Source organism: Chlorocebus sabaeus, chromosome 10 (assembly GCF_047675955.1).
Source record: "Chlorocebus sabaeus isolate Y175 chromosome 10, mChlSab1.0.hap1, whole genome shotgun sequence".
In the NCBI taxonomy this organism is placed as follows: Eukaryota; Metazoa; Chordata; class Mammalia; order Primates; family Cercopithecidae; genus Chlorocebus; species Chlorocebus sabaeus.
In genome coordinates, this window is record NC_132913.1 from 61,619,801 (window position 1) to 61,632,265 (window position 12,465).

The window sequence follows — 12,465 nt, forward strand, 5'->3', positions numbered from 1 at the left end:
AAGCAGATTAGTTAAGACAGCTAATTAAAATCATTAAAAATAACTTTTCACATCAGTTGCCTTCTCTAATGACTGAAAAAGCAACATAAAATGGGATATCAGTAAATGTAAACTTAATGATACATATCTTGTCTTAAAAGTAAACCAGTCCTTACTTTTCTCGTGGGGCTCCTTTCTGCCATTCAAATTTGTATTCGGTCTCTCCTTCTGTTTCTTCTTTCTAAAAACATTCATTGAAAATTCTTTTAATTTTTTCATGTAACATAATCAATTGCAAGTAAATTCAGACACAGAAAATAGTCCTTTACCTCTTTGTTTTCTTGATTGCATATCAAAAACATGGAAGAAAAGAGGTAAGACAAGTTAAAAACATCAATATAAAAATCTACTGTATTCACTATATCATGTTATTTAATTGTCACTTATAAGAATTCATTGGTTTGACTTTTTTTCTTCTTTCACAAGATAAAAATTCAGACCACTGCAGGATAAAATACAAAATTAAAATTAATAAGCATGTTAATTCACAGTTATCAAACTTTTTACTGTTCATTGACAGTGAATATTATGTTTTTTATTTACAAATGCATTAAATATTTAGTAAGAAGGACTAAAGATACATATACAAATTATGACAGAATAAGTGTACTTTGGACATAAAGGATTTTTTCCTCCTCAAGGGCACATTATGAAATATTACCAGATTAGAAAGATATTTTTTAGTATTTATTCTGTTGTATGATTATAGTTTTTATTATCTTCACAGGATAATAGCAATTTTAAAAGATAGAGAACAACTTTAAAAAAATATCTGTCATAGTACTTTTCAATCTTTAGCTGCAAACACATCCAAGACTTAAAAGAAAAGGAAGGAGGCCAGGCGAGGTGGTTCACACTTATAATCCCAGCACTTTGGGAGGTTGAGGCGGGTGGATCAGGAGGTCAGGAGTTCAAGACCAGCCTGGCCAACATGGTGAAACTCTGTCTCTACTAAAGACACAAAAATTAGCTGGGCGTGGTGGCATGCTCTTGTAATCCCAGCTACCCGGGAGACTGAGGCAGGAGAACTGCTTGAACCCAGGAGGTGGAGGCTGTAGTGTGGCGAGATGGCGCCCCTGCACTCCAGCCTGGATGACAGGGCAAGACTCCATCTCAAAAAAAAAAAAAAAAAAAAGAAAAAGAAAAAGAAAAGGAAGGAGATAAGTACCTTTTTTAGCTCCTGGTGGGGCTTCATACATGAAATTAAGGCCATTCTTTACACGTTCATCTCCCATAAGCAATCTAAGTGAAACAAGACAAAGTTAATGATTTTATGTAGGACAAAAAAAAAAAAAAAAAATTATAGAATAATCCATTCCCCACCAAAAAACCTAAGGGAATTAAGATGAAATATTTTTGTTAGAAACAGAGTTTCAAAACTTTACTCCACTAACTAGATTACATCCAAATGGAAATTAAACAGTGTTGCCTCTTTAGTAACTGGTTATAAGCTCTGAGACTTTCTTACTACCTGAGAGACCCTAGCCATCTTAACATAAAAGAGTAAAAATAATATGGTTATTTTTCTTACAAGATTTTCTCAAACCCTGAAATGCTGTGGAAATTATGACAACTTTGAAATCCCAAATGCCATCACAAATTTACAATTAAGTTAAATAATGCCAACACCTTTCTTAATTGTAAGGGATCAAATGGTTTTGTTTTTTCCCAACAAAAAAAGAAAAGGCAAAGGGATCAGTTTTGGAAAAAATGAGTCTCTCAGGGATTTCTTTAGGAAGTCAAATCCAACCAGGACTTGTAAGAGTCACAGTAAATGAGAAAATAAAATTCTTTCATGAGGCCAGTGAAAAAAGAATAATTTAAAGAAAGTCTATGGCTGGGCACAGTGGCTCACACTTGTAATCCCAGCACATTGGGAGGCCGAAGCAAGTGGATCACCTGAGGTCAGGAGTTTGAGACCAGCCTGGTCAACATGGAGAAACCCCATCTCTACCAAAAATACAAAAAATAGCCAGGCGTAGTGGTGTGTACTTGTAATCCCAGCTACTCGGGAGGCTGAGGCAGGAGAATCCCTTGAACCTGGGAGGCAGAAGTTGCAGTGAGCCGAGATCGTGCCACTGCACTCCAGCCTGGGTGGCAGAGCCAGGCTCTGTCTCAAAAACAACAACAGCAGCAAAAAAGTCTACACATGCCAATTAATATGATGGACTCAGTGTCTGGTGCATGACAAAAATCACATTATTTATAGTTCTGTTTTAACACTGAAAGTTCCCTGTTTGAGCTCTGTTTAAAAAAAGATACGCAAGGTTTTTTAGAACAAAAAGCTCTGTAATGAATGGAATGACTGGTTGAGTCAAAGTTTTAATTCATAAGATCCAAGTAAAAATAATAAAGAAGGAGGCTAAAGACTGAACATAATTTTTCCTTATATTTGGAAAAGACAATCACAAAGGATATATGACATGATTATAATTCCTCTCCTTATATCCACTGGATTCTATAAAGACCTGTAAAAAAGAAGCAAAAGGCCACAGGGATCTACATCCAATAGATATAGATACAGACAGAGTGATATTCAGCAATAAAAGGGATTGAAATACTGATATATGCAATACCAAGGGTCAACTTCAAAAGCATTACGCTATGTGAAAAAAGCCAGTCACAAAAGACCACATGACATATGATCTAATTTATAGGACATGTCCAGAATAGGCAAATCTATAGAGACAGCAAGGAAATTAGTGGCTGCTCAGCACTGAGAGGTAGAAGGGGGACAAGGCAGGGGAATGAGAAGTGACTGCTAATAGAGAGAAGATGTCTTTTTTGGATAATGTAAATGTTCTGAAATTAGATTACAGTGATGGCTCCAAAAGTCTAAATATACTTAAAAACAACAAACACTTTAAACAGGTGTATAAGTTATATCTTAAATTCACATCATTAAAAATATCAAAATTAGCCCGGCGCAGTGGCTCACGTCTGTAATGCCAGCACTTTGGGAGGCTGAGGCGGGTGGATCTTGAGGTCAGGAGTTCGAGACCAGCTTGGCCAACATAGTGAAACTATGTCTCTACTAAAAATACAAAAATTAGCTGGGCGTGGTGGCAGGTGCCTGTAGTCCCAGCTACTCAGAAGGCTGAAGCAGGAGAATCGCTTGAACCTGGGGGGCAGAGGTTGGAGTGAGCCAAGATCACGCCACTGCACTCCAGGCTGGGCGATAGAGTGAGACTCCATCTCAAAATAAATAAATAAATAAATAAAATCAAAATCAAATACACTGAAAGCCAAATTCAGCATCACTAGTTATTAGGGAAATGCAAATCAAAATCACAATGAGATATCACCTTGCACCTACTGGATGGCTATCTTCTGGAAAAAAAAAGGAAAATAACAAATGCTAGAGAGGATATAGAGAAACTGAAACCCAAGTCCATTACTAGTAGGAAATGTAAAATGGTGCAGTCACTGTGACAACCAGTTTTGTGGTTCCTCAAAACGCTAAATATAAACCTACCATGTGATCCAGCAATTACACTCCTAGGTATATATCCAAAGGAACTAAAAACAAGGACTTGACCAGGTATTTCTATGCCAACATTTATAGCAGCATTATTCACAATAGCCAAAAGATGGAAGTAACCCAAGACTCAAACAGATGGACAAACAAAATGTAGTATGTACATACAAAGGAGAATTATTCAGCCATAAAAAGGAATACAGTGCTGATACATATTACAATATATATGAACCTTGGACACATTATGCTAAGTGAAACAAGCCAGACACAAAGGAACAAATATATGATTCCATTTATATGAGGTATTTAGAATAGGCAAATTCATAGACAAAGAAAGTAGAATGGTGGTTGCCCGGGGCTGTGGGCCAAGGGGAATAGGGAATTATTCTTTAATGGTTTGATGGTTACAAAGTTTCTGTTGCAGATAGTGAAAAAGTTTTGGAAATGATGATGGTTCACCACACTGAATTTAAGGGTACACTGAATTGCACACTTAAAATGGTAAATTTTATAAAATATGTATTTTACAAAAAAACCCACAGACAAACCATTTCATTTATATGTGTATTTTTTAATTTATTTCTCTCTTTCTTTCCTTGTTTCTTTTTGTTTTTTAGAGACAAAGTCTCACTATGTTGCCCAGGCTGGTCTCAAACTCCTGGACTCAAGCAATCCTGCCCTAAAGTGTTGGGATTATAGGCATGAGCCATCGTGCCCAGCCCAATTCATTTATATTGAAACAAAAATAATAATAAAACCCAAACTAAAAGATTGTTTCCCACATTATGCAAAATTCAACAAGTATATAAAGTAAAAGGTATGGGTATAATATTGGTATTTTTGTTTTAACCTCAACTAAAAACTTACATAGTTTTTTTGACATCCCATAAATCTTTGTATTTACCTAGACAGAATAATAAATGTGATTTTCAGCTGGGCGTGGTGGCTCATGCCTGTAATCTCAGCACTTTGGGAGGCCAAGACAGGAGGATTGCTTGAGTCCAGGAGTTCAAGATCAGACTGAGCAACACAGTGAGTGAGAGACCCTGTCTCTACAAAAAATAAAAAATTAGCCAGGTGTGGTGGTGTATGCCTGTAGTTCCAGCTACTCAGGAGGCTGAAGCAGGAGGATCGCTTGAACCCAGAAGTTTGAGGCTGCAGTGAGATATAATTGCACCACCGCACTCCAGCCTAGGCAACAGAGCGAGACCTTCCTCTCAAAAAAATTTTTTTTCATCTTAAGAAAAAAGTATAAAGTGACTAAAGCGATTGATATAATAAACATTAAGAAATCTCTAGGACAGTAAAAACTTAAAAGAGAACAGATTACTGAAGAATGAAATTGGCTATCAAAAACAGCACTTTTGAAAGATGAAGAAATATTGAGTACCTACTCCATGCATGGTAATAAGTGATATTATAGGGACCTACTGGCAAATGACCAATTACTCATAAATTTGCACTCAAATGACCAAACCTAGAAGTAATAACATCTTAGTGGCCATGAACACACTTAGTGCTCAGATCCTGGTTTCTAAATATCATTCACCAATGAAAGGAACCTGGGTGCCTTGGAAAACTGGTTGATTCCAGTGTTGCATCAGGGAAAATAAAGACAAGTCTGACCATCTCATGGGACCAGAAGCGGCATTAAAAAAAAACAAAACAAAACAGGGTTGGTGCATGTTAAATGGACATAAGAGCCAACCTAACGAAGCTCTCAATGGCCCAAACTGAAACAACTGGAGCAAGAAAATAAGTAACAATAGTATTATATTATAACCCAAAGAATTAAATAAACAGCCATGAGTCCATATTGATAGAAAATAAACAATTAGATAAGGGAAATTCTTCCTTATAGAGGAATTCAAATTAATAAATGTAGAAGGAATGATAGAAATAGAAAATAACCATTAGAACATCACAGAAATAAATAATTAATGCAGGCAAGATCTACTGATGAATACCAAAATTAGGCAAAAGTCCAAGGAGAAACAGGGTATTTGCAGGGCTTCAAATATTAATTAAAAGGGAAAATAGTAACTTTTTTTTAAAGATAAAGAATAAACATGAATACTGTGATCTGTTTCAAACCTAGTTTTCCACCTCCCGTCTGTTTTTATCCCTGTAACTCAACAATTGTTTCCTGAACACCCTCTCCATTTTCCAATATGTTTCTACTATTAATAATATAAAAATTAGGTTTTTATATTTGTTTATTTGTTTGTTATATATTTGTTTGTTTATTTGAGACGGAGTTTCGCTCTTGTTGCCCAGGCTGGAGTGCAATGGCATGATCTTGGCTCACCGCAACTTCTGCCTCCCAGGTTCAAGCGATTCTCCTGCCTCAGCCTCCCGAGTAGCTGGGATTACAGGCATGTGCTACCGCGCTTGGCTAATTTTGTATTTCTTAGTAGAAATGGGGTTTCTCCATGTTGGTCAGGCTCGTATCGAACTCCCGAACTCAGGTCATCTGCCCACCTTGACCTCCCAAAGTGCTGGAATTACAGGCATGAGCCACTGCGCCAAACCAAATTAGGGTTTTTAAACAGTGATGCTATTGACATTTTGGACTAGATAGTTCTTTGTTGTGTGGAGCTGTCCTGTGCTTTGTAAGCTGTTTTGCGGCATCCATAGTCTTCACCCACTAGATGTTGATAGCAGCCCAGTCCACAGTTGTGACAATCAAAACATTATCAAAACAATGTCTCCAAACATTGCCACATGTTCCCTGGGCAGGGTTGAGGGGGTGAGGGGTGTGTGCAAAAAATGATGCTCAGTTGAGAACCACCTATCTAAATCCTTATCATTCTTCAGATTTCAGCTTAAATGTCACCTTGTCCATAAAGTCTTCCGTTATCCTAAATGGAATTATTCTTTCCTATACTAACATGCTGTATTTTCAAAAGCAGTGTATGCTTTTAATATATCAGTTATTATATTTGGCCTTGAACTATATGTATGTATCTCTTACTGGGGTTTCTTAAGGGTAGAGAGAAACTACACTTCACACACTTTTATAGGTACCTATAATACCACTTATTGCCATGTATGGAATAGGTACTCAATAAAAGTTAATAAGATTAAATAAAATTAGCGAGAAAGCTATTTAACTTTTATTTCTTTAACTTTCCTCTCAATATATTATATTTTAAAAAGTATTAATAGTTTAGTATTACTTTGCTAAATTCCATATTTTGATTGAAAACTGAACTTCATGGACAATTTACCAAAACACCACTATTCAGTTGCTTGATTAACCAAGAGAAACAAGTTTCAGTGTTAAATCTGCATATACAACACAATAGCTAAAGGCAGGTACCATGTTGGAAGACACCAATTAAGAACTCTAGCCACGAGACAGCTTTTAACGGAACAATGACAGGCATGTCAAATAAAGTCACTTTACTTTTCCTCTTGAAAGTGTCCTGCGTATCTTTTCATTTGAGTGTGTTAAAGAAATAAGTTTGTAAGAGGTCTCAGCAGTTCAAGTGTAGACATGATTGTTCTTCTAAGCTTTGCCTAATTTGAGACTTGCTCAAAGACTGTATGAGTCACATGAATCTATATTTTACATGAATTATGGGGAAAGCCGGAAAAAGTGGCCATCTACAGGTATGAGAGTAAAAGAGATAGCTCTCAGGGAAAGAAAAGAATCCTATAGTTGGGTATTCGATCCCAAAAAGCTGACTTAATATATCATTCAGTAGGAAATTATTCCCATGAAATTGATAATTCTAGATATATTGGCATAACAGAATTTCTTACCTATTATCATATGATTCTTGTTCTTTAAGATATTGCTGCATCAATTCTTCTTGTTTCTTCTTATCATATGATATTTTCTGTTCTGCCATCCATACCTAGATTAGTGAAGTAAAAATGCAAATTAAATTGTTGGATTTAAATTGTTAAACAAAGTTTGCTTTTCTTGTATAATAAAATATAAAATGCAATTGCTTAAAGCAGGAGTGCCCAATCTTTTGGCTTCCCTGGGCCACAGAAAACACACCAATACACAGTGGAAGAAGAATTGTCTTGGGCCACACAAAATACACTAACGATAGCCAATGAGCTAAAAAAAAAAAAAAAAAAAAGAGGGCAAAAAAATCTCATAATGTTTTAAGAAAGTTTACAAATTTGTGTTGGGCAGCATTCAAAGTTGTCCTGGGCCACATGCCACCCACAGGCCAAGAGCTGGATAAGCTTGGCTGAAAGTTTATAACATAATCCAATTGGGCCGTAATCACATCATTACAAATTAACACCTGAAAAACTGGAAGTGCCTTGATACGAGTTCTTTTTATTTTTGAGACGGAGTCTGGCTATCACCCAGGCTGGAGTGCAATGGCACAATCTCGGCTAACTGCAACCTCCGCTTCCCAGGTTCAAGTGATTTTCCTGCCTCAGCCTCAGAGGTAGCTGGGATTACAGGAGCCCACCACCACACCAAACTAATTTTTTTTGTATTTTTAGTAGAGAAGGGGTTTCGCTATGTTGGCCAGGCTGGTCTTGAACTCCTGACGTCAGGCAATCTGCCTGCCTCAGCCTCCCCAATTGCTGGGATTACAGGCGAAAGTCACAGTGGACTGAGCAAGTTTTGGTTTTTAAAAGCTGTATTTATAGTTTAAATTACGTTAACTATATTCATAGGTAGTTAATGTTATACATTTCTTACATATCCTTCCGAGATGTTCTAATATATGTATATGCAAAAGAACATATACAACATTCTTCTTATATAAATGGTAACATACTTTATGCAAACACACACACGCACACAAAATATGTATGAAATAAAATTATATACCATGGAGATCTGATATTGTTTGGCTGTGTCACCACCCAAATCTCATCTTGAATCGTAGTTCCCATAATCCCCATGTGTCATGGGAGGGACCCAGTGGGATGTAATTGAATAATGGGGGCGGTTACACTCCATGCTGTTCTCACGATAGTGAGTAAGTTCTCACGAGATCTGATGGTTTTATAAGGGGTTTTTCCTCTTGTTTAGCACTTCTCCTCACTGCTACCATGTGAAGACGGACATGTTTGCTTCCCCTTCTGCCATGAATGTAAGTTTCCTGAGGCCTCCCCAGCCCTGCAAAACCATGAGTCAATTAAACCTCTTTCCTTTATAAATTACTCAGTCTTGGTTATTTCTTCATAGCAGCGGTGAGAATAGACTAATACAGTAAATTGGTATAGTAGAGTGGAGTGCTGCTAAAAGGATACCTGAAAATATGGAAGCGACTTTAGAATTGGGTAACAGGCAGAGGTTGGAACAGGAAAATGTGGGAAACTTTGGAATTTCCTAGAGAATTGGAGGGCTCAGAAAACAGGAAGATGTGGGAAAGTATGGAACTTCCTAGGGACTTGTTGAATGGCTTTAACCAAAATGCTGATAGTGATACGGACAATGAAGTCCAGGATAAGGTGGTCTCAGATGGAGATGGGAAACCTTTTCAGAAGTGGAGTAAAAGTCACTCTTGCTATGCAAAGAAACTGGTGGCATTTTGCCCCTGCCCCACAGATCTGTGGAACTTTGAACTTGAGAGAGATGATTTATGGCATCCAGTAGAAGAAACTTCTAAGCAGTAAAGCATTCAAGAGAAAGCACAGCATAAAATTCTGGAAATTCTGCAGCCTGACAATGCAACAGAAAAGAAAACCCTATTTTCTGGGGAGAAATTCAAGCTGGCTGCAGAAATTTGCATAAATAATGAGAAGCTGAATGTTAATCACCAAGACAAGGGAAAATGTCTCCAGGGTATGTCAGAGACCTTCACAGCAGCCCCTCCCATCACAGGCCTGGAGGCCTAGGAGAAAGAAAAACGTGGTTTCCTGGGCCGAGTCCAGCCTCCCACCTGCTGTGTACAGCCTTTGGACTTGTGCCCTGCATTCCAGCCACTCCAGTTATGGCCATTGCTTCAGAGAATGCAAGCCCCAAACCTTGGCAGCTTCCATGTGATGTTGGACCTGCAGGTGCGCAGAAGGCAAGAATTGAGGTTTGGTAACCTCTGCCTAGATTTCAGAAGATGTATGGAAACACCTGGATGTCTAGGCAGATGTTTGCTGCAGGGGTGGAACCCTCATGGAGAACCTCTACTAGGGCAGTGGGGAAGGGAAATGTGGGGTCGAAGCCCTCACACAGAGTCCCTACTGAAGTACTCTCTAGTGGAGCTGTGAGAAGAGGGCCACTGTTCTCCAGACCCCAGTATAGTAGATCCACCAACTTGCACCATGTACCTGGAAAAGCCACAGACACTCAACACCAGCCCATGAAAGCATCCAGGAGCGGGCCTATACCCTGCAAAGTCACAGGGGCAGAGCTGCCCAAGGCTGTGGGAGCCTAGCTATTGCATCAGCGCACCCTGGATATGAGACATGAAGTCAAAGGAGATACTTTTGGAACTTTAAGGTTTAATGACTGCCCTATTGGATTTTGGACTGGCATGGGGCCTGTAGCACCTTTGTTTTGTCCAAATTGTCCCATTGGGAATGAGTGTATTTACCCAATGCCTGTATTCCTGTTGTATCCAGGAAGTCACTAACTTGCTTTTGATTTTACAGGCTCACAGGTGGAAGAGACTTGCCTTGTCTTACATGAGACTTTGGACTTAGACTTTTGAGTTAATGCTGGAATGAGTTAAGACTTTGGTGGACTGTTGGAAGGGCATGATTGTGTTCTGAAATGTGAGGATATGAGATCTGGAAGGGGCTGGGGTGGAATGATATGGTTTGGCTGTGTCCCCACCCAAATCTCATCTTGAATTGTAGTTCCCATAATCCCCGCGTATCGTGGCAGGGACCCAATGAGAGGTACCTGAATCACAGGGGCAGTTACCTCCATGGTGTTTTCGTGATAGTGAGTGAGTTCTCACGAAATCTGATGGATAAAACCATCAGAAAAGGAGCTTTTCCTCTTTTGCTCAGCATTTTTCCTTGCTGACACCATGTGAAGACAGACGTGTTTGCTTCCCCTTCTGCCATGATTTTAAGTTTCCTGAGGCATCCCCAGCCCTGCAGAACTGTGAGTCAATTAAACTTCTTTCCTTATAAATTACCCAGTCTCAGGTAATAGCAGCATGAGAACAGACTAATACTAATACAAGACTAACACAGATCAGTAAACAAATGCTTTCTTCTTTTGGGTGGTAAAGTTGCATATTTTTCTATTGTGGGACTATACCATAATTTATAATTTATTTAAGTAGCCTCCTACTGTATAAATGGGCACTTAAGAAATTTCCAATATTTTGCTATTAAAACTTTGCCGCAAGAACTCAATACACAGGTAATTTCACACACATTTGGCAGGGTTTTCAAAAGGATCAAGGTATTGCCAAGGAAAAAAACAGGGCAGGATATTACTGGCAGAGGGAACGACTCAGGCAAAGGCCCAAAGATGTAGAATAGAACTAAGTAGTTCAATATTACTAATGTATAAAATCTGAGGTTGGGCCGAGGTGGGCAGATCACCTTAAGTCAGGAGTTCGAGACCAGCCTGGCCAACATGGTGAAACCCCATCTCTAGTAAAAATACAAAAAGTAGCCAGGCATGGTGGTGTGTATTTGCAATCCCAGCTACTTGGGAATCACCTGAGCCTGGGAGGTGGAGGTTTCAGTGAGCTGAGACTGCGTCACTGCACTCCAGCCTGGAAAACAGAGTGAGCCTCCATCTCAAAATCAACCAACCAATCAAATAATCGATCAATCAATCTAAAGTGGGCGAATACTAGGGGAGAGAAGGAGAAAAAAATGGAGTGAGATTACTTGGACTCAATCCTGTAACATTTTAATAAGGGGCTGAAAGAGATCAGATTTGTGCTTTAAAAAAAGACAATTCTATCAAAATAACTTACATCCATACAATGGAATATTATTTAGCAATAAAAAGGAATAAAGTGCTGATACATGCCATCTCATGCATAAACTTCAAAAACATTATGGTGAGAGTAGCCAGTCACAGAAGACCACAGATTGCATGATTCCATTTAAATGAATTTCCAGAATAGGCAAATCTACTAACAGAAAGTAGATTAGTGCTTGCCTAGGGCTGCAGAGAGGGAGGAGAGTTAAGGAGAAATGGGAGTGACTAACAGGTATGGGGGTTTCTTTATATTTTTTGAGACAGTGTCTCACTCTGTCACCCAGGCTGGAGTATAGTAGCGCAATCTTGGCTCACTGCAACCTCTGCCTCCAGGGTTCATATCATTCTCCTACCTCAGCCTCCCGAGTAGCTGGGATTACAAGCGCCTGCCACCACGCCCAGCTAATTTTTGTATTTTCAGTAGAGACAGGGTTTCACCATGATGGCCAGGCTGTCTCGAATTCCTGACCTCAGGTGATCCAACCACCTCAGTCACCCAAAGTGCAGAGATTACAGGCATGAGCCACCGTGCCCGGCGGGGGTTTCTTTTTGGGGTGATGACAAAGTTCTAAAATTGTGGTAATGATTACTTAACTCCATGAATATATTTTAAAAACCACTAAATTGTACATTTTACATGTGTGTTTATATGATATGTAAATTTATCTCAGCAGAGCTGTTAAAATGAAAAATGACTATTCTTATGGCTGTGTAGTGAATGGATTTGAGAGGATTCAAGATTGGAGGCAGTAGAACCACTTAGGAAATGCAACAATATAGGTGAAAAATGATGAGGGTCTAAATTAAGACACAGGCAGTAGTGACAGAGAGGAAAGACGGATTCAAGAGATATTTGGAAGGTAAGACCAATAGCATTCAGTGATTGACTAGATAAAGGAGTGATGAGAAAAGGGATGAATCCTGAGCTTCTGGTTTGGGTAACAGGATGAAGGATTGTTTTACTATCTATATTTCTACCCATATGAGACAGCAAGTATAAAAAGGGCAGATTTGGGGTAAAAAAACCTTTTATTTCAGATATGTTGAGTTGGAGGTGCCTATAGGACATCAAGAT

General features: G+C 38.7%; 1 protein-coding gene across 2 annotated transcripts in view; it reads right to left on the reverse strand.

Moving 5' to 3' along the window:
• The window catches only part of CIRSR (corepressor of RBPJ and splicing regulator), a 501,165-nt gene that overhangs the window by 33,080 nt on the left and 455,620 nt on the right, over positions 1–12,465 (reverse strand). The window contains exons 1-2 of one of the 2 annotated variants that reach the window (XM_007965400.3): positions 309–356; positions 156–220 (exon numbers count right to left, since the gene is read on the reverse strand). In XM_007965400.3, coding sequence (XP_007963591.3) covers positions 156–220; positions 309–341 — 98 coding nt within the window. In that variant the 5' untranslated portion in view covers positions 342–356. Of the gene's footprint in view, positions 1–155; positions 222–308; positions 357–12,465 lie in introns of those variants that run through there. The other variant, XM_073019832.1, reaches the window with a different exon arrangement.